At 37.5% G+C, this 25,495-nt stretch overlaps 1 protein-coding gene across 2 annotated transcripts in view; it reads right to left on the bottom strand.

The window, feature by feature from the left end:
- Nucleotides 1–25,495, bottom strand: part of EYA3 (EYA transcriptional coactivator and phosphatase 3) — a 97,119-nt gene that overhangs the window by 31,857 nt on the left and 39,767 nt on the right. Inside the window, exons 5-9 of one of the 2 annotated variants that reach the window (XM_047870797.1) lie at nt 23,139–23,205; nt 20,536–20,672; nt 12,977–13,114; nt 5,084–5,169; nt 1,886–2,069 (exon numbers count right to left, since the gene is read on the bottom strand). In XM_047870797.1, the coding sequence (XP_047726753.1) occupies nt 1,886–2,069; nt 5,084–5,169; nt 12,977–13,114; nt 20,536–20,672; nt 23,139–23,205 (612 nt within the window). The remainder of the gene's footprint in view (nt 1–1,885; nt 2,070–5,083; nt 5,170–12,976; nt 13,115–20,535; nt 20,673–23,138; nt 23,206–25,495) is intronic. The other variant, XM_047870798.1, reaches the window with a different exon arrangement.

Below are 25,495 nucleotides of genomic sequence, written 5' to 3'. Positions count from 1 at the left end.
ACCAGAACAGGAAGATAGATAGTCAGCATGTTTTCTGTCCTTAAGAATCATATTGCAGGGATAAAAGGTTGGAAAACCAAACTTTACCTAAGTGATTTAGGAATGTAGACCTAAATCAACATGGAACATCAACAGCTTCTAACATCACAGAGGGAGTTATAATTAGTATACCTGTCTCTCAATGGAAGAACACAGTTATAAAGCTGTTTTGCCAAAAAATTGAACCTGTTTCTCAAGTTTTTTAAATCAGAGTTTCTCAAGTTGGCACAACTGACATTTTGGGCCAGATAATTTTTGTTGAGTAGATGTCCTGTGCCTTGTAGGATGCGTGGTTAAGCAGTACCCTTGGCCTCTATCCACGAGATGCCAGTAGCACTCCCCACCCACAAGACAACCAAAAATGTTTCCACACATTGCCAAATGTCTTAGGTGAATGGGGGAGGGGAGCGTGGCACAAAAAAATCCCCTTTAGTTGAAAACCAGGACTCCAGATCTGTTTACCAATTTAAAATAAAATACAGAAGGCAGCAGGACATGTTGAACTACCTTATACAGATATAATCAGTAAAATTTAGACTGGGAAATGGTATGAGATAAACAGTCCAGTTTCTTCACAAATACAGTATACTGGGGAACAAAAAAAGGGGAATTTATAAGTTAAAAGAGACATAAAATATACATCCACCAATCCCAATGTATGGGACTTACTTTGATCCTAATTTAAATAAACCGTAAAGGAAAAATAAAACTCCTAACATTTATGAAAACACTAGAAATAATACCTTTTAGGATTTTATGATACTAAGGAATTACTATTGAATTATTTTAGATGGGATAATTGGCATTGTGGTTATGCTAACAAATATTTATTTATCTTTTAGACATATGATGCCCGGAATTTGGGGAGAGAATTGGATGCAGCTGAAATATGAGTTGTTAATGTTGAAGATGGATGATGGATACATAAAGGGTTCATTATACTATTCTGACAACTTCTAGGGTTTGAAATTCTCCATTATTAAAAAGTTAAAATTATGCAGAACAAAGATATTTAGAGATATGAATTCAAAACTAAGGCATCAACACATGTAATTATTTCAGTCATTAAGTCTGAAGCAGTGACCATCTGTACGTCTATTTAGTTAGAAGACTGGTGAATGCAAGGTGCACAGAAAACTGCTTTAGCTGATATAGAGCGCTGTTTTTCAAAATGCATCAGTGTTAACAAAACAATAAACAGTCCTTCCTCCTGTTATGTGATGTGACAGCCAACCACCAAATTTTCCTGAAAGATAGAGAAAAATAAGAAGCATATACATATGTTTACTAATGTGCTTAGTATAAAGCCTTTATGTCAGGGTTTTTTGTTTTAACCTGGACATCATAATTCATTGATACATTTCAAACCTAAATGTAAAGGTTTAAATTTGTAGGTTAAATTTTATGTATTTCTCTGAGGGGGAAAAGACCATAGCTTTCTTTAGAATCTTGGAGATCTATGACACAGAAAAAGTTAAGAACTACTGCTCTGAGGCCTCGGCAGGTGTCCAAAATATGCATAGAGTAAAACTGGAGTCCTCCACCTTTTACAAAATGTGCCAAGATTCTGAAGTTCCTGGTCACAAGCACATTAAAGCTAAAGGGTGGAGTGGGAGTCACAAATAGTCTTTTCATTCTTGGTACTTTTCTATTGATAGCATCAGGTATTACATCAGCCTGCCAATGACTCATCACACGGTCGGGTTCCAATGTTTAAATACTCCTCACCGGAGAGAGAAAGCCAAAAGCACAGTAACAGTGACTTAGACCACAACAAAATGAACTTCACTATCATCTCCTGAATGAAGTGCCCTTAAGCCAAAGTTTTTAGAGTGATGGCGCTTACCAGAAGAAAGTCTCTGTGCTGTAGGTGCGGGTACCATGACACTAGGCTTCTCGGTCTGGTATGTGGCTGCCGCTATTGTGGTACTCTCAGCATCACTGTTAGTCTGGCCTGTGACTCCAAAGCTGGAGCTGGGGTAGCACGTCTGGTACTGACTCTGACCAAGGATAGTATAGGTAGGATAGTCCTGTAGACCAAAGGGAGTAAGGGAGGAAGACAAGACTCTTAAAGCAAAAGCTGATTTCAACACAAGAGACTTTCATGATCCTCTTCTTCATAATCATTTTCCTAAAACAATTAATTTGACATCTCATTTACCCATCTATAGCTTCCATCTAAATCACTGATTTCCAAAATGCATTCTGTGGAAACCTAAGAGTCAAGAGGAGATACTTCAGGGGCTGTCTTTGGAATGACCAAAAGGATGAAAGTGAAGGGTCCCATGAACTCTACACACAATGTCTTTTTTTCTACTTCAACAGCTTTCTTTTTTTTTTTTTTTCTATTTTAGGTACCGAATTTCTGTGTAAATTTTTTCACAGAATTTTGGAAGATTCTACTCTTTAGGAAGTTTATAAACAACTCCGCTAGATGCTAGTGCTTTCTAAGAACGGATGAGCTTAAACAAAAAAGTACATTATCCCACATAACTCTCATTAAGGTTTCCTAGTTTAAAATTGAGTATCTCTTTTTCTTTTTAACATAATCAAGTTTTCTTTAAATATGAAGTTTCTTTAAAATATTTGGAGGGAATTTTTTATTGTTTAATGAGCACATACATGTCAAAATTTATCAAACTATAAATTTAAATCCATGCAGATTATTATATATCAATTATACCTTAATAAAACTGTACAAAAAAATGCATATGATGTTTAGCTCAAATATATACCTTAAAAAATTTCCACTGATACTGATGTTAGTAGTAAGTAGGAAGAAGCTAACCAACCAAACCAATTATAAGTAGTACTGAGCATCTATCATAAACCAAATACAACTCAGTATGTGTGTCCATGTATGAGCGGGAGAATGCAACATTAAAGAAAAGAATAAGTTGGGGGCACCTGGGTGGCTCAGTCAGTTAAGCATCTGACTCTTGATTTCGGCTCAGGTCACGATCTCACAATTTGTGAGATTGAGCCCCACGTCAGGCTCTGTGCTGACAACGTGCAGCTTGCTTGGGATTCTCTCTCTGCTCCTCCCCACAGTGTGCAGTCTCTCTCTCAAAATAAATAAATAAATAAATATGCTTAAAAAAAAAAAGGAAAAAGTAAGTTGTACTGGCTGAACTCAAGGGAGTTAAAAATCTAGCAGGAGAAGACAAAAAAAAATTCCAACAAATTGGCAATAAATTATATGTCAAAGGAGTGAAATACAGAGGAAGACAACTATCACTGCAGACTGGTAGTCAGAGAGCCTTTTTGAAATAAACAGATGGAGGGAATAAGAGGATGAATAAGCCCTGAAAAGGTTTTAAGGGACCAGAGTTGCTGAGTCTGGTTGAAACAAAGGATCTTGCAGGTTTGAATGAATATGCAAGGCCACGAATGTGACTTGGATTCTTTAGGCGATGGTGTATAGTTTGTGTGGGGGCAGGAGATAGGGACTATCAAAATCAAACCAACAAATAAAAATACAAAAAGATTCTTGGGTGGGGGTTGCCTGGGTGGCTCAGTCAGTTAAGCATCTGACTTCTGCCCAGCTCGTGATCTTGTGGTTCACAAGTTCGAGCCCCACATCCAGCTCTGTGCTGACAGCTCAGAGCCTGGAGCCTGCTTCAGATTCTGTGTCTCTCCCTCTCTCTGCCCTTCCCCTGCTCCTGCTGTCTCTTTCAAAAATAAATAAACATTAATTTTTTTTTAATAAAAAAAAAAGATTCTGGGCAGGTGACTGATGGGATAAAAGTGGACTTTTGAGAAAATTAATCAGATTGTGTTTTAAAATCTTTTTAAAAAAATTTTTTTTAGTAACATGGGGGCTCGAACTCATGATCCTGAGAACAAGAGTTGCACGCTCCACCAACTGAGCCAGCCAATTAGTATTTTAGAAAATGGATAGGTAGAGGGAAAAACTGGAGATTAGATGAAAAATTAAGTCTGGTAATTCAGGATTAAAGGGGAAAAACTAAAACGAAACAGTTGGATTGGGAATTGGTGAGGGAAAAAAAACTGAAAACTGGTCTGGTTTGAGGCCTAGGTTTATTTAAAAATGGTCTCATTGATAATTGAGAAGTCATAGGGAAAAGTGGTTTTACTTTTTTAGAGGACAAGGAGACAAAAAACGGTAGAATGAAAGTCTGGTTTTTGCTATGATGAAGTTAGGGAAATAGCAGGATATTAAAGAAAAAAATGTCCATCAATCAGCAGGAAGCTTGTAGATATCATGAGGTCAGTACTAGAATGTTCATTTCAGAAATAGTAAATGGACATTGTGAATGTGGTAAAACATTTCTGGGGATGGAATAATAAGCATGTGGAAAACTACATAGACTGTCTACAGTCTATGTAGAGAAAACAAGATCAAAAAGAAAACCTATGAAAGGAAGAGAGATAAATGGTACACTGATGTATAGCAGAAACTCAGTAACTTGTGAACTATAAGAATGAACAAATGCAGGAACAGTCAAATGTAGAAAGATGAACCAGAACAGTCATGTTAATTACAGCCAGAAAAAGAGATTCATGGAGAAAAGATTCATTGCTACAGAGAAAACAAATAAAAACATAACAAAAACAAAAAACCCTAAAACACTGAAAACATTGGCAGTGATCTAAACATAAAGAGTTAATAGAACAGTGACTGAGACCAGACCATAAGGAATTCACAAAGGAATGAATGGCTAAATAAAAATGTAGAAGGAACATGCATTTCATAAATATTTACTATGTGTCTTTAATGTGAGTACCAGGCATTTTTCTGAACTTTGGGTATGTATGAGTGAACACAACTGAAAAATAAATCCCTATCCCTATGAAGCTTCCATTCTAGTAGGAATTGGGTAGGAGGCAGACACATGTAGTAGGTAAAGGAGTAGATAGAACCATATCATTCAGAGGCTTAGGACAGTAATGAGAGAAACGGATGGCAGTCTGAGAAACCATCCAGTGTCCTAGTTCTGGTTGTTTCTTAGGTTGGCAAATTGACCATGGAGAGAAGAGCAAGCTTGAAGAACCATATCAAACAGGATGATTAGCACAGTACCTGGTTTGAGATGCTGGAAACTGCTGCTGTTGGAATATTAGCCATTGTAGATGAAGTGGATATCAGGCTGGCATTTGTGCTTGAAGCTATAGGATTGAGAATGTTAAAAGATATTAAAGATACCATGTAAAAGGCTACAAGAAATGGAAAGTATATTGTGTTTTAAGATCTACAAGGAGATAAAGAACATTGGCAAAGCAACAAATACTAATTTTACTCTTTTGGATGCCACACCTTACTCTAGTCTTGACTAGTCTTGTTTATTAGAAATAAAACAATTCAAACATTTTTCTGTTTCAGCTTGAGTCTTTAATTCTTCCTATTAAAGTCCTAGAAGGATTCACATATAATGTACTGGTTCATACTAATGATATCAATAGAATCAGAAGCTAAACCAAATCATTCCAGTCTATTTCCTGAAATAAGCCATTGAAAAATGACTCACTGGCAATGTGACTTACTGACAGCCAACAGAAACAAGAGCTCTGGTAAATCCACAGGTAAGTCCTATACTGTGATATTTCTTATCACTTGCCCCAAATTATGCCTTTCCTAATGTAACATAATTATTTTGAGAAATAGAGCTGATCCCCCAAATTCTAACATGCCTGGAGTTGCTTCTTGGGCTCTACTCAAATAATGGGTTACTAATGTGGATCAACAAACACAATGATTTGGCATTTAATGATTTTACCAATGAGCCTGGAAAAACTTGGAAAATACTGCATATTATTCTCTCCAGGTAAAAATGTACCCTGTAAGCTATTTAGGCTGCCTGTCTTGGGACAGGAATCTGAGTTAGGTTTTTCATACTCTTCTATCACAGATCCCACCAGGGTTTTAATCAAATCTTCAGTGATTAGTACTTGTTACGGTGACTTTTTTCAGGGGGACAGTGAAAATGAGACTGTGAGGTACTGGTCTTGAACTCCTCTCCCCCACTTACCATAAGCACTCTTAGACACGGTTCCCCTGCAGCCACACACACCATAAAGGTTTACCATCAGGTAGACCTGACTATCTGACTCCCCATCCCATTAGCAACAAAGTCCTTTGGAGGTAAAGTTAACAGGAAAACTTCCATAAGGAACAGGGCAGGTGAACAAATGAAGCAGAAACTTGAGAGTATTCATCAAAATCAGAGGGAATTCTTATTCCTTTCCCTAAGGGTACTCTGCTTAGAAGAAAACCTAGAAGAGATTAGAAAAGAAAGTCTAAGGAACAACTACTGCTACAACTCAGCTTTCAGATAAAGACCTGGGACCAAGAAGAGTTAAGGTAATTTGTCTACTGTCATGGGAACTAGTGGTAGTCATGATGGCAACTGTGATCTTCCAACTGGATGAGCTAGGGATCAAATTTCCTGATTATCCAGGGAGATTTTCTTTTCTACACTACATCTTCCCCCAGGGGAACTAAAGGACTCTTAAGAGTTTACCTTCTTAAACCCAACAAGTAAATGATTTTATAACTTCATAGATGGTGTTTTCTTCTCACCAATATTCACTTTCTTCTCCACTATGGTCTGACCCATTTTTCCCCACTAAGGGCAAGTACAAGGAATTACTGTCCAATACACAGGCTAGATGACTCTGTAAGTAGATTTTAATCACTACGGTGGGTAGAGAATTTTGAGTGGATCTGAGGTTCTATTACCAGTACGTTATGCTAGGCAGCCCTGCAATAAAACAGACAGAAGGACATGAGGTGATTTAAGGTGGGAAAGAAAATCAGTAATTTACTTAATCTATTAAGTCGAACTCTCCCAGCAAAGTCCATTTCTAGCTCAATTTTTCTTTGGTCCTCCTTCTAGCATATACTCCTCTTTTCCTCCTATTTACCTTTATTTTAATTCTGTTCTACCTTCTTACTAACTTACAAATGGTTAGCAGTACAACTCATTCATGTCTGATCTCTACATACATGGGGGAAGTACTCTGACTCACAAAGTGGTTTTATAAATTTAATAATTTTCAGACCACTTACTGAATTGGGCTAGAGGTAAAAAGGTAGACCTTACAAACGACAGTCACATACTCTTACTATCTCTGCTAGGAAGTTTAATGACTTGATTAGCTGGCTGCTGATACTAAGTTATTAAAAGGTATCTTACTAAAAATCATAAACTACTTTCAGCAATAGTGACTTCTATTATAGGAAATGTTGGCCTGCTGACCTAAAAGTTTATAGGACTCAGTAACTTCTTTCGCCAAATCAATCAAATCATTCCTAATATGTGCCATTAGTTCATTCATTCAGCAAACCATAGTTTACTATGTACCCATAAAGTTGTTCCAGTCACTGAGAAATAGAGTAGTGAACAAGGCAAAGTCCCCGCCCTCACCAAGTTTAGATTCTATTGACAGAGTTAGATGATACTTAAATAAACAATAAATACTTTTTAGGCTCTTGTTTAGCTTGAACCCAAGCTAAACTCACCAAAAAAAATGTACACAATCACTGTAAACCCTACCCTACACATAACTATGATTAAAAAGCCACAGATTTCAAAAAAAGTACTTATCATTTTGCACATATATAGATGTCTCAACAAATAATATTCAACTGCATATTTAAAAAACAAAGCAGCAATAGAAATTGCAACAAAAAGCACAAAACTCAAGTAGTAACTCCTATTGACATATATCTGAAGGCTATTAGCTCTCCCAATGCCAACAGCATGGCCAACTGTTTTTTGGATAGTCTCCACTCCTGTTCCAACAATGGAGCTGTGAAATCATTGAGAGATAAGCTTCTGAGAACCATGCCCCACTAGTGGTCCAATTAATACAGTCAATATACAGAAATAGCTTTAATCAGAAGACAGTGGTTACAGAACTGTGAGAGGCACAGCTAAATTAAACAACACTGCTCCAAAGCCAGAGGGTTAATCTAAGGGTTAATCGTACATAAAAGTTGGCACAAGACTTGCTTTCTACCCATTTCTAATTTTATATATCTCTCTCTCCCACCCCTGCTCACTTGGCTTTCAAGTTACTCAGAGTAAGACAAGCTCTTTCTCAATTGAACACCTTTGCAATGTTGCTCACTCTGCCTGGACTGTGCTCCCTGGCCTGTCCCTCTCGCCTTCCCAGCATGATGGCTCCTCCCCAGCATGTCTACTTCCTCAGAGAGACACTCTCTGACCGCTATATTAAAAAACTAACTCCTTATTTTCCCAATCACAGCAATCTATTCTTTTTTTCTTTCAGAGAACTTTTCAAAATCTATTTAATTATTTACTTGCTTATTTCTGTTTCCCCCACACGTCTGTAAGCTCCATGAAGGCAGAATCTTACTATCTTATTCATGATCTCCAATATCTAGCAAAGCATCTGGCACAGAGTAGGTGATGCTCAATAAATACTTGCGGGATTCATGTATATCTTGTAGACATGTATATTCCCATATAATTTGTGGGATTCAAGTATAGCATGTCAAGGTCATCAAAAACAAGAAAAGCCTGCAAAACTGTATGTATAGTCAAGAGGAGCCTAAGTAGACATGACAATTAAATGAAATGTGGTATTCTGGATGGGACTCTGGAACAAAAAAGGGACTTAGTTAATAATAATGCACCAATATGGGGTCATGAATTGTAATAAATGGTCCGTTCTAATGTAAGATATCAATAATAGGGGAAGTTATGTGCAAGATGGAGGGGTACATAACTCTGTGTATCATCTGCTCAATTTTTCTATAAATCTAAAACTACTCTAGGGGCGCCTGGGTGGCCCAGTTGGTTAAGCATCCAACTCTTGATTTTGGCTCAGGTCATGATCTCCCACTTCATGAGACCAAGCACCATGTCAGGCTCTGCACTGACAGCATGAAGCCTACTTGGGATTCTCTCTCCCCCTCTCTCTGCCCCTCCCCTACTCGCTTGCCCTCTCTCAAAAACAAATAAATAAACTTAAAATAAAACAAAACAAAACTATTCTAGGGGCACCTGGGTGGCTCAGTGGGTTGAGCATCCAACTCTTTTTTTCTTTTTGTTTCTTTATCTTCGAGAGACAGACAGAGTGTGAGCAGGGGAGGGGCAGAGAGTGAGGGAGACACAGAATCTGAAGCAGGCTCCAGGCTCTGAGCTGTCAGCACAGAGCCCAACTCGGGTCTCAAAGTCACAAACTGAGATCATGACCTGAGCTGAAGTCGGATGCTTGACCAACTGAGACACCCAGGCACCCTTGAGTGTCTAACTCTTGATTTTGGCTCAGGTCATGATCCCAGCGTGGGATCTGTGCTGAGTATAGAGCCTGCTTGAGATTCTCTGTCTCTCTCTCTCTTTCCCTCCCTCTGCCCCCCTCTCCTGCTTCTGTGCACTCTCTCTTAAAAAAAAAAAAAAAGTCTTAAAAATAAAACTATTCTAAAAATTAAAGTTTCGGGTGTCTGCTGGCTCAGTGGGTAAAGCATGCAACTCTTGATCTCAGGGTTGTGACTTTGAGCCCCACACTGGGTGTGGAGATTACTTAAAAATAAAATCTTAGAAAAAATAATTATAAAATAAAAACTAAAGTCTATTCAAAAACAAATCTCCTGGTCAATGAGAGACTATTGGAAAGAAGTAAGGAAGGAAGGGAGGAAAAAATAAAAACTATCATATGCTACCAACAATATTAGAAGCCAAACACATTCATTAAAAGTCAAGATTCAGTTAAAATTAATTTTGAAATTCCTGAAATTAATCTTAACACCTGAATACTAATCATTTAAACCATCTCAACTGAAGAAAAGAATCAGAGATTGGGTCACATAGTCACACCCTAGGAAAGAAACTGATAGGGGCGCCTGGGTGGCGCAGTCGGTTAAGCGTCCGACTTCAGCCAGGTCACGATCTCGCGGTCCGTGAGTTCGAGCCCCGCGTCGGGCTCTGGGCTGATGGCTCAGAGCCTGGAGCCTGTTTCCAATTCTGTGTCTCCCTCTCTCTCTGCCCCTCCCCCGTTCATGCTCTGTCTCTCTCTGTCCCAAAAATAAATAAACGTTGAAAAAAAAAATTAAAAAAAAAAAAAGAAACTGATATAAATAAGTTAGATCTACCTAACAAAGGGGTTTTATGAGCATTGTTGTATAAACTGAAGAAAGGTTTTGATCAGAGTTGATCAAGCCAGAAGTAGATTTTATTTTAGGCTGAAATAATACATTTTAAAAGAAATTGCAGTATGTTGACACACAATGTTACACTAGCTTCAGGTGTACAATATCGTGATTTGACAATTCTATATGTTATGTCAATTGTAGAATGCTTTGCGGTATGATGACGAGATACTGCTGTTTTGACTATTAAAAAAAATCTACAGAATGCTGTTTTTTTGGTGTGTGTGTGTGTGTGTGTGTGTGTAAGGATGGGGTGATTACATAGTGTAAGTGAAGCAGCCCTGGATAGTTAACATTCACTATTCATGATATGTGACATTAAAAGTGGGAGGGGGGGGGCGCCTGGGTGGCTCAGTCGGTTAACCGTCTGACTTCAGCTCAGGTCATGATCTTGCGGTCCGTGAGTTCGAGCCCCGCGTCGGGCTCTGTGCTGACGGCTCAGAGCCTGGAGCCTGTTTCGGATTCTGTGTCTCCCTCTCTCTCTGACCCTCTCCCATTCATGCTCTGTCTCTGTCTCAAAAATAAATAAACATTAAAAAAAAGTTAAAAAAAAAAGTGGGAGGGGGTACCTGGGGGGGCTCAGTCATGTAAGTGGCCTACTTTGGCTCAGCTCATGGTCTCATGGTTCGTGAGTTTGAGCCCTGTGTCAGGCTTGATAGCAGAAAACCCAGGTAATTCAACTCTGCCAATACTCGTATTTCATTTCAGCTAGTTGTTTCAACTTGTATTACACCAAGTTTTTCTTCAGAACAAATGGCAAAACTTGGTAACTTGATGGTACCCCTTCTGCCTTAAATTCTACCCTGTGCCAGAGTTCAAATGAACAACAAAATGGGCCAAGAGGTTAACCAGAAAAAGGGAGGAAGAATGAATTAGATACCTGTCAGTAAAGGTTCTTAATGAACAGAGTTGAAACTGATACCATGACTTCAACATTGAAAATGAAAAATACAGCACTCATGCTTTGGGGTCAGACTGCTTAGCTTACATGCTGACTTAATTATTTACTAATTCTGTGACCGTGGACAAATTACTTTGCTTTTCTTTATCTTATCTGCCCCATCTGTAGAACTGGATTAATAACAGTAGTTTCCTTCCTCATAGGTGTGTTATGAAGATTACCTGAGTAGCACCTATCTGTTGCTTACACTGCTAAGTACATAGTAAGCACTTAATACCAACAATGATCATCACTAGCAAACAGGGGAAACCAAGAGTCCTAAGAGACCCTAAAAAGGTAGTTACTCTTATTTTACAAGGAGGAAGAAGTAAGCAAAACTATTAGGTTTCTCAAATTCAAGAGGAGTGGTGATTTTACAACTAGGAAGAGGGTTATTAATAAAAAACAAGAGAACTCCTTGCTTTTCTTTCATGACTTAGGTGCAGTCATCAGGAATGTATCTGTTTAGGAGGGACATGGCTAGTAGATTTGTCTGTAGATGGATCTAAAAGCCCTGTCACCTAGAAAAACACTTCATAAAAATGAAAGGGGATAGAGGAGAAGACAGACAAAGTCATACTCTTTAGTTTTTCCCCTCCTGCTTTATTCCCATTTGAGAAAGAAAGATAGGGAAGAGGCAAAGAAAGAAAGAAGGGAAAATAAATAAGAAAAGAGGAGACTCAGTAACCACTAGGAGGTAATCTTACTTAGAGCAAGATCTCAAGATGTAGTGACCAGTTTGTTCTCAATGGATCAAACAGAAGTAGTTCTCAATCATTTAACTGAAAACAATTAAAACTAACCATCAAAATATTTTATTTAATATAATCTACATCGGGGCTCCTGGGTGGCTCAGTTGGTTAAGCGTCTGACTTCAGCTCAGGTCATGAACTCGTGGTTTGTGAGCTCAAGCCCCACGTCGGGCTCTCTGCTGTCAGCACAGAGCCCACTTCAGATCCTCTGTCTCCCTCTCTCTGACCCCCCCCCCCACTTGCTTGTGCACGCTCTCTCTAAAGTACATGAACAAATAAAAAATCTACATCACCATCACTTTCTCATCAAGAGTACCTCAGACTAGTTTTTGCTGTCCCACCCATACTCCTCTAGCACCCATTTTAAAAGGAATAAAATTTAAAAGCTGGGAGACATCAGGAGAAAGGAGGCAGATGAGAAGCCAGGTACATGGACATTAACCCCCACTGTCGTGCAATAACATATTGCCTGTGTTGGATCTGGAAGGGTAGGGAATTCATTCCATAGCACCTTCTGCGTTTCCGTCTTCGTTCCTAATAGTCCTGTCCTAATTCTAACCCTTTAGAAGAACAACTCAGGAAGGCAAAGGTGTTTAGAGTTGAAGCTTTAATGCTACACTTTCCATCACGAAAAAGAAACAAGACTGAACTTTTTGAGCAAGAAAAATGCTCTCACCACGAAGCAGCAGGTGGGGGCGGAGGTATGGCAGCACTGCAGGAGAAAAGCAGCACATACCTCGTGTTTGGCGCCATGTGGACTCCATGTAAGAGAAGTCAGCAAGGTTCTAACCCATGGAGTCTTCTGCTCATTTATAGGACAAAATGCCACTGAGAACAGACTAAAACAAAATCTGACAGGTTTTCGGGACACCAACGTAGAAAGGGAAGGCTTCAATTCTACCAAGTAGTTCACATTTAAAGGCTAAACTACTTATGAACCATAGTCCTGGGTTCTGGTCTACCTAACACAAAAAGCATGCACAAATGCAAACACCACCCCCTTCTATTTTATAGAACTCCTGTATTACCCAGTTAATTTGAAGATACAGGAAGACTGAAAACAACAAAAACAACAATAATAAAACACACACAACCATGCCTATTTACCTTGAATGGGATAAGAATAATGTGCTGGGCTTGGCTGGCTTGTGGTTAACCCTGTAGTGCAGGTAAGAACACTGTGTTGACTTGGAGATGGAGTCTGAATTAAACCACTTTCAGGTTTCATACCTGGCCACAATGCACCTGAATCAGATAAATTGGACCAATTACAAACAATACACTGGGACTGAGGAGCATGGTCATGCTTTCAAATATCCGCCAGTAGGTTTAAAACCTCAATCTTAAAAACAAAAGTAAATTTGCTTGTAAGAGAAAGTTACTGATTCTCCCACTCATACCACAAGCAAATACAATTTCAAAGACTGGGGAGGGGAGCTATAGAAACAAAAATCTTGCCAAAATCCCAATAATGATATGTATATAAGTTCATTTCAATGGCTGGGGAAGATTGACCAGGGTTCAGAAAAAAAAGCTACTGACACTCAACTGGAGTATTTGTTGTAGAGAGTGCCTGATGATCATGAACAGTGGTAAATCATTTATCCATTGTCAAGGTGGGAGACATTTCATATAAGTTTAAAATTCACTTACCCTTTAAATAAGCACCAAATTTCTTAAAAATGTATTAAGTAGTACTTTTCTGCCTTCTTAAGTTGGTTATTTTGTTACCTTCTGATTAGGAAAGACATACCTGCTTATTTTTATAAATTAAAACCATGACAGAAATATGTCAATTGGAAAAAATAAAGTCATATATAATCCCAGAACCCATACTTAACCACTATTACACTGTGCATAAGAATGACTTAGATTTCTTCTATGTATTTTCTAATCTTTTTCTTTTTAATAAAAATGGGATGTTACACAGTTCATAATTTGCTTTTCCACATAATATCTATGAAAGACATTTTTCCACGTCAGAACATATAAATCTCTCATACCGATAGACATCATAGCTGTTCACTTTTATTTTTATCACAATGCTCCTGAATGACAATCTTTCTAAAACATATTTATATCCTTTCCTGCCTTCTCAGCAGGGAGGAAATAGTGAACATACCTTTACATTTTCTCAGTATTGTCACAAAGATGAATAGTGTGCTGTGCTATATATACATCACAGAGACACCGCCAGAGGCTATGGGGATTTGTGAAGATGGGACTAAACAGAACTCAATTACAGTTCTGTATCACTTTGTTTCTTTCTGTGATCTGTACTTGACAATCTCTTGTCTCTCGCTTTATCTCCTTTGTCATCTGCAGTAACCTGGGAAACCATAAATGAAGCTTTGCTTCTACATGACAGCCTAAGGATGCCCTTTATGGTGAATAGTGTTGGTGATAATTTTGGCTATGCAAAAGTCTATTTAGAAAAAAAGCTTACTGTCTGGTTGTGCACTGTGTTCTGAACAGCTATGGTTGCTGGATCAGTGTTGTTGAAGGTAATAATTAGGTCCAAGAAGGTTCATCAATCACATTTCAGGTAAGAAATTAATACCATGGTCAGCCACAGCTTCAAATTCAACAGTAACTCATTTCATTTACTCCTAATCTGATACTGAATTTATAAAAATATAATGCATTGATAATAAGGCCCTCTGCTCACCAGGGCACTGAGATGTCTAGGTGCAACTCAGACCAGTAAAATTTGTTGATAAGTAAATGTAAGAGAGATGTGAAAATTTCAAATTTCCAAATTTCATGGCAATTGCCTTGCCCCAAACTCTTAAAGCATAAAAAACAAAAGGGGTTTTCTTTTCTTACCTATCAAACACATGAAATAACTTATCTGAGAAGAACGAAGAATACCATTGTCTTTAGCATGCATTAGGAGGGTCGGCGCCCATTCCACGCTCAGTTTATGACCATTTAAAAAGTCTTGTCCAGGTTAGCCACAGTTAAACTCCTAACTATATCTAAATTTCAACACTAAAAATATTTGAATATGTTATTTTTTAAACATTTATAATGTGAAATTTGAATATCAGTGCCATGATTCTTGGTGGTTGAGTATCACATTTTTTAGCAAACAAATTGCCATTTCAATGTCATGGTAACTTTCAGGTTTATTGCAATCAAGGTGATATTTTTTTTCTAAATAGGTTCTGAATCTTAGGTGTTGGATTTGTGAACATGTTTATATTACACTATATTAAAATACTATCTTATTGAGAATAGTATTACCTGAAAATGTTTTGCTAGTCTCATTATTTAGTATATATAAATTTAAATAATTTTAAATATAGTTTTAAATTTTAAATAATTTTAAATAGAATTTTTTTTTTCTGGAAGTAAATTGACTTTATTTGGCAACCTTCAACAAATGGAAGCTTTTTCTGCCGGTTTTCTTGTGTGCAACTGACCAATGCTAAATAAGAAACAAACCTCAAACTCCTTTGCTTTCATTTTTTTGTCTGACCAGCAAACCAACCTAATGAATTATTTTATTTTTATAGAAGAGATTTGCAAAATAGATTGTCATCTGTATTTTTTTTTTTAACCCAGCACTCAGTAGTATAATTGGCTAAAATTTTGTTGTTGATGGAATCCTAATGGTAATTACAAACGGAACAGAAAAACTGGGAGATTGAAATCTGAGTAATTTGAAGCAGCATTTTTATTTTTTATTTTTTTAATTTTTATTTTTTTTAAGCATCAAAATATTTCATTTTATTTTTTTTTTTAATATATGAAGTTTATTGTCAAATTGGTTTCCATACAACACCCAGTGCTCATCCCAAAAGGTGCCCTCCTCAATACCCATCACCCACCCTCCCCCCCCTCCCACCCCCCATCAGCCCTCAGTTTGTTCTCAGTTTTTAAGAGTCTCTTATGCTTTGGCTCTCTTCCACTCTAACCTCTTTTTTTTTTTCCTTCCCCTCCCCCATGGGTTTCTGTTAAGTTTCTCAGGATCCACATAAGAGTGAAACCATATGGTATCTGTCTTTCTCTGTATGGCTTATTTCACTTAGCATAACACTCTCCAGTTCCATCCACATTGCTACAGAGGGCCATATTTCATTCTTTCTCATTGCCACGTAGTACTCCATTGTGTATATAAACCGCAATTTCTTTATCCATTCATCAGTTGATGGACATTTAGGCTCTTTCCATAATTTGGCTATTGTTGAGAGTGCTGCTATAAACATTGGGGTACAAGTGCCCCTATGCATCAGTACTCCTGTGTCCCTTGGGTAAATTCCTAGCAGTGCTATTGCTGGGTCATAGGGTAGGTTTAAATAGAATTTAAATAAACTTTAAATAAAATTTCAAAGTATAAAATGTCTATAAACTGGCTCCTTTATAAAGTCAAAAACCAGAGCAAAAAGTCCAAGAAAAGTAGTGGAAGAGCTACTTACAGTAGTTTTCAATGTTTTTGACCAGAAACATGAAGTTGCTATTTAATATATAATTATTTTATGAAGAACAGAAGAATAAAAGACCATATGAACACCGCCTCCAGCATCACAGTAGCCTGGCTCTTTAAGCATATAAATATCTTCCTTTAAAAGCACCCTTCCCAGAATTCCAAGTAATAGGGAACATGACCAAATGGTCTGACTATACAGCAATACTACCCACAGAGAAGAGGAAACCAAATCCTGGCTTCCTGACTCCTAGTCCACTGCTCTATGTCTACAACTACAAAGCTTATCAATTTGTTTTAAGCACCAAGATCCTGATGTGGAAGAACAGCTGGTCTAACAGTGGCAAATGAAGTCGAGTGCTATCCTTTTGCTGCCCCACACTGGGGTCTTATCACAAACTATACCCAAGTTTTCTCACCACAAATATTTCACTATTGGTTAGTCACTAACCAAACTAATTTGACCAGCTCAGTTTATAGTAATACGTATCAGACTAGTAGATCTTTAGAGAAAGTTAGTTTGGTTAGGAACTGAAGTATATGCCAATGGTTAGGGGGAAAAAACACATGAAAGAATATCTTGGTTTGCTGATATGACCGCTCATTGGAATGACTTACTATAAATACTAAGTAATTTAATCTGAATACTTTTCCTAATTATAAAGCGAGTAGATGTATATTATAGAGAATTAAGAAAACATAGAAAGTATAAAGAAAAAAAACTGCACAGTCTCACTGCACAGGAAAAAACTACAGGCACTTCTTGCTTTTGTACGGGACTGTGTTAACTGAAACCTGTACACGCTGGAGCAGTGGCCTCACTTGGTATGGCGCCATGGTAATGGAGATCAAATCTGTAGTGCCTACACTGTGAACATTCACATTTTTTCTTCCAAATTATTCTTTATGTATACATTTTTTAAAATACTAACTTGGCATATTATATTGCTTTTAGTTTTACATGTTGCTTTTTAAAATTAATAAGAAACTTTTCTCAAGATGCTGAATATTCTTTAAGAATGTGAATTTATTAGGGGCGCCTCGGTGGCTCATTAGGTTAGGCATCTGACTCTTGATTTCAGCTCAGGTCATGATCTTGCAGCTCATGAGTTCAAGCCTCACATGGGGCTCTATGCTGACAGCTCAAAACCTGGTTGGGATTCTCTTCCTGCCTCTCCCCTGCTTTCTCCCTCTTGCTCTCTCAAAAATAAACTTTAAAAAAAAGAATGTAAATTTATTAGAATATGATTTATAGTTTTCCATTCTATAAATTGCAATGTAACATACACATTTCAATTCAATGTGTAGGCTGTTTCCGATCTTTTGCTGTTATAAATGCTGTGGTAAATATCTTAGTAAAATTTTTGTGGGTATCTCTAATTAGTTCCATGGGCTGAATCCCTAGAAGTGAAATTACTGAGGGAAATAGCAAAAACTTAATCCTTAAGGCTATTAATACATATTATCAAATCTCCATCTCACATAGAGTTCTTTTAAATGAAGCTGCAACAGTGGCAGCTAAGGCAATCTTTTATGAGCCCCTAAAAATAAATGCGTGTCCCTTTCCTCCACTGAGATCACTGGAAGTTAACTGTCTAATCCTTTCTGCTGTCCTACAACATTTCTATGTAGCTCTTAAAAAGAATATGACCACTATTCCTTTATTTTTACAGACTGTTTACAATATAAGCTTCCTAGATTTCCCTTAGTCTTCTCCTTTCATTAAGAGAAGGAACATTTTTGGGGCGCCTGGGTGGCTCAGTTGGTTAAGTGTCCGACTTCAGCTCAGGTCATGATCTCGTGGTCCATGGGTTCGAACCCTGTGTCGGGCTCTGTGTTGACAGCTCAGAGCCTGGAGCCTGCTTTAGATTCTGTGTCTCCTTCTCTCTCTGCCCCTTCCCCACTCACACTCTCTCTCTCAAAAATGAATAAACATTAAAAAAAAATTTTTTTTTTTTTAAAGAGAAGGAACATTTTTAACTGCAAACTCAACTCTCAGACACAGACCAAATCTATTAGCACTTCTGAATTAAACAGACCTGGGTTCAATTCTAACCCCAGGCATTTACTTAATTCTATGACCCCAGGCTAGTCACTTGATCCTTCTAACAAGCCTGTTTCCTCATCTATAAAAAGGGATAATGCTACTACTTACTCCCTAGGACTGTTTTAAAGATTAAATAAGACAATAATGTAAAGTGTGAGGTACTTATTCTCAGCATACTGCACGGTATATAAGGCACTTCATAAACATTAGATAACGTTACTACAATGAGATTTTCTGAAGCTCACTGCATCTGAAATAACAGACTACCAAATCTAGTTTTGGTGCTAATAGGCAGCACTAAGATAAAATTGCCAAATCTTCATTAGAAAAAATAGTGTTTTATATTTGAGTGAACACATTTATAAAAAGAAAAAAAAAGCCATATCTGTAATTTCCTTAATAAATTCTGAGAATATGCCATATCTATCATTCACATTACCCCAACCTAAATCTCTCTCCAGTAAGTTTCATATATTACTTAAGTCAATTTAGCTGATTCTCTTCTCTTAGAAATACTGATGGAAGAATTTATGAAACAAGTCTCCCTCATTCCCAAATATAAAACAAAACCAAATTAACAGAAGAGCCTATTTATAAATACTTCTTTACAATATAAAGTTTCATTCAAGTTTTTAACAAGGATCTATCATACAATTTTCTTTTTTTCTTTAATACAAGGGAAATACAGCGATCATAAAAGATACTACAATATGCACATAGCATTATGTTAGGTATTCCATAATCTGAGTTCAGAGATATAATAGGAGTTTTATTTAATACTGAACGGCAGGAATGACCAACTGTTCAACAATGTCATAAAGGGCTCTGGAATTGACGATAATGAATTTAAATCAAAACAGAAGGTAAAAAACCAATATAAATATACTTACTTTATACTTGCTAGTTGTTACTAGTTAGCTGTTGAAAAACTAGCTTTCACATACCCACAAAGATATAAGCACAAACATATACTGAGAGTTCTGTTTCCAAAAGGACTGCTCAGTTTTGGCTGGTTACATATATAACAAATTTAAGATTTTAGTAAACTGGCTGATACTGACATGCGTGGAGGCATAGACTTACAAACAGGGAAACAAGAGCTGTTTGTCTTCTCTCATGAAGTTATCAACTACCACTATCATTAAACATAACCCTCATTTTTGTTTCTAGTAGTTTTCAGAAGCCAAGGAGTGCTAACAAGCCTAAAACTAAGAAAGCTGTCACTATCATAAAGACTAGCCAAATGGGCCAGGAAAAGTAGGAATGTAGAAACCAAAGGCAGGCAGCACTAATACATCCAGAATCTGTGGCAATCTGTTTAGATGATTTTTTTAATTTCCAACTAGTTTCGGTAAAGGTTACAGAGATATAATTTTAACACGCTGCATATGTGAAAATAATATAGGATTCTCTCAATTTTCTAAAACTAGTTTCTAGGAAACCAGGGAATGGGCAATAAAGCACCCTACACATATCAATTTACACACACAAAGGAAAATCAGCGCAGATATTAAGCGCTCAAAGAGTTTCAAATTGGCTTCGAGTAAAGCATTCTAATTCGCAGTTCATGTCCAAGATGCCTAAAACCAAAGAACAAACTACGCACAAAATAAGGCTATGCAATATTGGGGGTTCTCCTCATTCTAAGATGACTTTTTGGTTCAGCAGAGTAACAATTGGTCAGTTTGGGGCAGAGGGAGGAAAGAGGGAGAAACTGACAAAAAGAAAAAAAAGAGAGAGAGTAAACTAGAAGGCATATTCTATCTGGATATTTAGATTACCTGGTTTTAGCAAGAAACTGAATCACCTTAAAATGTATTAACTATGCTTACCTAACCATGGTAACATGTTTTATAATAAAGAAACTAATAGTAATTCTTCAAAGAGTTTCCCAAACACTTAAAGATTCCAAGCTTTACAGTCAAGGTTTAGTACCTTGGAAATAGCTAAATGTTAATAGATAAACAAGTGAGTACTGAAAGTTTTAATTTTATTTAACATGCATCAAATATACCGTTGGAAAAGTTGCACACCCAACTTTTATCACACTTGTAACTGAGTAGGTACTCTGTAAAGAATAACCCATCTTTCAGCATCCTGATGAGCCATTCTTGACTTTTGGGGAAAGATCGAAGTTTTGGGGGGATAAAATCAATAGTCTTAAAAACTGCTTATAATAAGATGCCTTACCAAAAGGAGGTAGTCCATACGTTTGGGTTGCCTGAGGGTAGACAGCATAGGGTTGAGACTGCTGTAGTGTCTGGTACTGAGTCTGCCCAGGGTAAGCAGTTTCCGAAACAGGAACTGAGAGGATATGTGCATAAGGTCTAGAAAAGTTCAAGAAAACAAAAACTTTCATGTGTGATTTATTTTTAATGAATAATAGAGGAAATAGCTAATACCACTAAAAGCAAAGAATCAGCAATGAGGAAACTAACCTTCCACATAAAATGTCTCTTACTATGGCCAGAAAAAACTAATTTTTCCTTTCCAAGTTCTACAATCACCTAAGAAACAATTTTATGGAAAATGTAATATCCTCCCAAGGTCCAATTACCATGCTGTGACCATTTTTGATATACTATATGCAAGGCCCCTTGTGAGATACAAAGACAGATAAACTTATCTACATAGAGAATAAACCCCAACATAACAGAAGACTGGACAGAATGGGATTCACAAATGGCTCTTATTCTCCACCCAGCCCTCTGGGCCAAACTAAGAGGGAAAGTAGGACTTGAAAAAGAGGGTTAGGCTGCTAAAGAAAAAGCAAGCGACCACTACACATCAAAGAACAGGGAGCAGAGGTGGGCCCCAATATCCCCAGATCAAGTCTACAAAATAGAAGCCAGGTAACTAATAAAATGTGACATGTCGCAGACAGGACTCGGAATCTCCCCACAGATATTCAAGCCAGAATACACCTGCCACTAGTTGCAGCCAACCACATCAGGTTTAGCAGGAATTTGAATTCAGCAGTGGAACTTCTGGGACTTTTAGCTAGATGACCTGGTCATTTCGTCCATGCAATAAAATGGCCCCACATTTTATGCACTGAATTTTTAGATACAAGTTATTTTATTTGGTGAGTTATACTGTACTTATAATGTAATCAAGTGTTTTATGTATCACATAAGTCTTAACAATAAAATATTGTAAGGAAGGGGTGTTTCAGAACAGGAAAGATTTTTTCCAGCTTTGGGGGAAAGCAAAATGAAGAAAGGCTGTGTGAGCTGAGCAGATAAAATGTGCAGAAATGGGACAGAATGGGTATTTAAGGAAAAGAGAAAAACTCTGGCAAAGGTATAGAGGAAGGAAAACAAGGGCTTAAGCTTGCAAGGACAAGAGATTATATTAAAGGATGTACGTAAAGGGGAGCAGCAAGAAAAAGAAAGACAGCAAAGACCTCGAACACCAGGCTAAAAGAGTTCAGACCAATCGGAAACAACTAGGAGTCACTGAAATTGTTGAGCAAAGAATGACAAGATCAGAGCTGTTCTTTAATAAAGATTAATTTGACATTGCTTTGTAACAATGGGGGAGAAAGTCAAAATAGAGGTTCAGTTAAAAAATAGCTATAATGCAATGGTTCATGTAAGTGCTAAAGATGTCTGAATTAAGATAGAAGGCATAGCAAATAAGGTGTTCTGAACGCAACAGGTATGTAAATGTTTTTTGGGTAGGCAAATGAATTTGGAATATGCAACATACTCACATCTATTCTTCCTAGTCAGATATGAGACCAAGAAATAGCTCAGGTTGTAGTTGTGAATCAAGTCACATGGGAAAAATTTTAAATCTTGGTGACTTCAAATGACTGATCTCCAGATATGCTAAATATCACAATATCCTTTTTTCCTATAGTGTCTTTATAGCTCAAAGTATTTTCTTATCTCCTTCATAATGATCTCAGAGAATAATAAGTTCAGTCATTTCACAGAAGAAAATCACGTGAAAATGACTGGCCCAAAGGTGCTCTTAGTATTCCAGATCAGATTAGAATTTGAAGAACTCATTGAGTTGACCTTTTAGTTATTTCTTAACTGATTAAAAATTCAAAAGGTAAAAATGGGCACAAAAAGGAAAAAAAAATTATCAGTTTTCTTTTTTTAACAGTCCCATGGGTATCACACACCTCTGTTACCAATTTCTTTGTGTTCTGCCTATGTAAGCACCTGGGAATTCATCCTACTTTAATAACACACCCATGTATATCAATTTATGTGCAGGCTCACCCTTTATTAACACACAATTGGTAGTCTGGCATATGCACGGTTCTGCACCTACTCATGCCGGAGATGACTAACTTATGGATCTTAAATGCTGATCTTACCTGTTGAAGGCCCAAAATGTTGCCTCTTAGTGACTGCAACCCACTAAGCCTAACTTCAAGCCTAGTTCTACTTTCAGGACATTCCTAAAACAATTAAGCTGAGAAGTCCCGCTAGAAGACTGGCTTGAGCTGTGTTTATTGATTTATCAAGGTAGACGAAAGCGAGAATGATCAGAGGTCAATCAGTATTATGCTTTGATAACTAACAGTATTTTCATTTTCAGCGACTATTCACTTAGAGCAAGCTCCTGGGCAACAGTGATCTATTCCAGGCAACTATCTACTTTTTCAAAGTATGTTACAGAGACTCTACATTTAGAGGGAATAAAAAAATTGGTGTAGGAACAGAAACAAGAGAGGTGAAATTAAGTTAAATGTCAACTTAATAAGCTAAGTATCAAATTAAATTTTGAAATGAACCTAAAGGCATATAGATTTTTGAAATAATTATTGAACTTACTTTGCAGAATACATTTGTGAGGTATAATCATTGGATGAGCGAGGGATGTAATCGGTGCATGTCATAACTGAAAGAAAGATATCACCAGGTAAAAAGTTAGAACATTCCAAAAATGAAATGAGAAAACCACATATCTCACTGTATAGTCTTTCAAATAACAGAATACAGCTTGGACATCAGAAATTGAGGAAGACTATGCAATAGAAAATACTTCTCTCTTACAGTAATGGGTTTAGAGACTTTTAGAGACAGTGAAAGAAGCCAGAATGTGGGGGGTATGGAAAAGAGCTGAAGGTTAGTTCCAGCTCATCTCTAGCTTCATCCATCACTGAGCTAAAACCATAGATGAAGCAACCTCCTAAGTGTTCACTGTATTCACAGGCAAACTTCAAAAGTAAGATCCAGATCTAAGAAACCACAATGTATTTCTTCAGCTTGTTCATTCTCTAGGTGCTTCCACTATTCTGAGTAAAAGGCCCTAAGGATGACTTGCAGGAAGACAGATTTGGGGGGAAGTACCCAGTTTTATTAGAAAACTGTTGCTAGTGCTGTGTATAATGCAGCAAAAGATGGAAGTATGCTTCTATACCACTATTTTTTCAGCTTTGTAGTTAAGGCTTTAAGTTTGGCAAAGCAAAGACAGATCCGAGGAACTGATGTGATTCTCTGATGAACCATCAAGTAAAGAGACTTTCACAGCTAGTGTCCTCTTTGACCCCCATGACTTCATCTAAAATAGCTTCTGTGAAGGCTGGACCCTCATGATTTCATCTGTAAATATTCAGCTCAAGTCTGACAGGTAACAGAATCCTATTTATTAGGCACTATTTCAGGCCATGTTGTAGACAGAATTATATGATAAAGAACTTGTACCAGGCCCCTGAACTGTCCAAGAACTTCCTTTAACATCTATAAAGGAGGTTGCTCTATTATAGGGATTAAGAGTAAACCAACTAACTTTACTAGCTGGGTTTCCCGAATGTCTGAAGTAAAAAGGGAACTCTGGTCATGATGAGGGGCCAATTCATGCCCAACAGTGAGACAAATCGACATCTGTGAGTTAGGCATAAAAGATCTTATCCACTGTCATTGTTCAAGGTCTTTAAAAATACTGGAAATTAGGGGTGCCTGGGTGGCTCAGTTGGTTGGGCATCCGACTTCAGCTCAGGTCATGATCTCGCGGTTCGTGAGTTCGAGCCCGCATCGGACTCTGTGCTGACAGCTCAGAGCATGGAGCCTGCTTCAGATTCTGTGTCTCCCCCCCTCTCTGCCCCTCCCCTGCTCGCACTCTGTTTCTGTCTCTCAAAGATGAACAAATGTTAAAAAAAGTTTTTAAAAGTAGTTACTGTTGTAGATCACATTCATCCATAATCATTTTGACAAAAATGAAGGAGATCTCAATTAGGTCTAAAGTTCCTACCGTCCATCACATAAAACATAATTTCATTTGAATTCTGCATAATGGTTCCTTCTCTGCTGACAAGTACTTTCAAAACCCCAACCCCTCTCCTCCTCTAATTTAATTTAATTCTCGAAGAGATTGACAAAACATCCTGGGAGATTTAGGTTCAATATTAACTTCTCTATAGAATGAATGAGGCTTTATCTTTGCTGGACTTAAGAACCATGAAAGGATTATAAACAGTCAAGGCATAAGCTGCTATAATACTAGAATAGCAGCAGTGAAGATGAGGCACAACCTTGAAACATATTCTGAAGGTAAAACTAACAGGACATTTGATGGATTTGTATATAAGGAATGAGGAAAACAGGGGAATACAGGATAATTCCTATGTCTTCAACTTGAACAACTAGAGGGACGATGAAACCACTTCCTAAAATGGGGAAGTTTGGGACAAGAGGTTTGATAGGGGCTAAGGGAATAAAATACTTTCACACATTTTAAGTACGAATTTCCTTTCAGATATCTAAGTGGAAATGTCAAATAGGCAGTTAAATCAGGGGAGAGGTCAGACTGGAAATAAAAATTTGGAATTCATTAACAATGTATACAATATTTGTTTTATTTTTAATGTTTATTTATTTTTGAGAGAAAGCGCAAATGAGTAGAGGAGGGACAGAGAGAGGGAGACATAAGGTCCAAAGTGGGCTCTATGCTGTCAGTGCAGAGCCCGATGTGGGGCTCAAACTCATGAACCGTCAGATCACGACCTGAGCTGAAGTCGGATGCTTAACCAACAGAGCCACCCAGGCACCCCAACAATGTATACAATATAATGATGTAATGGATGAGAGGATGCAGAGAGAGAAAAGATGGTGGACTCAAAATAAATCCTGAAGCCCACCAACATTCGGAGTTCAGACAGAGGAAGAAGGGCCAAGAAAGGAGAAAGGTG

This window comes from Prionailurus viverrinus, chromosome C1, assembly GCF_022837055.1.
Source record: "Prionailurus viverrinus isolate Anna chromosome C1, UM_Priviv_1.0, whole genome shotgun sequence".
NCBI lineage: Eukaryota > Metazoa > Chordata > Mammalia > Carnivora > Felidae > Prionailurus > Prionailurus viverrinus.
The sequence above is the reverse complement of the archived record's forward strand: the minus strand, read 5'-3'. Positions and strand labels throughout refer to the sequence as shown.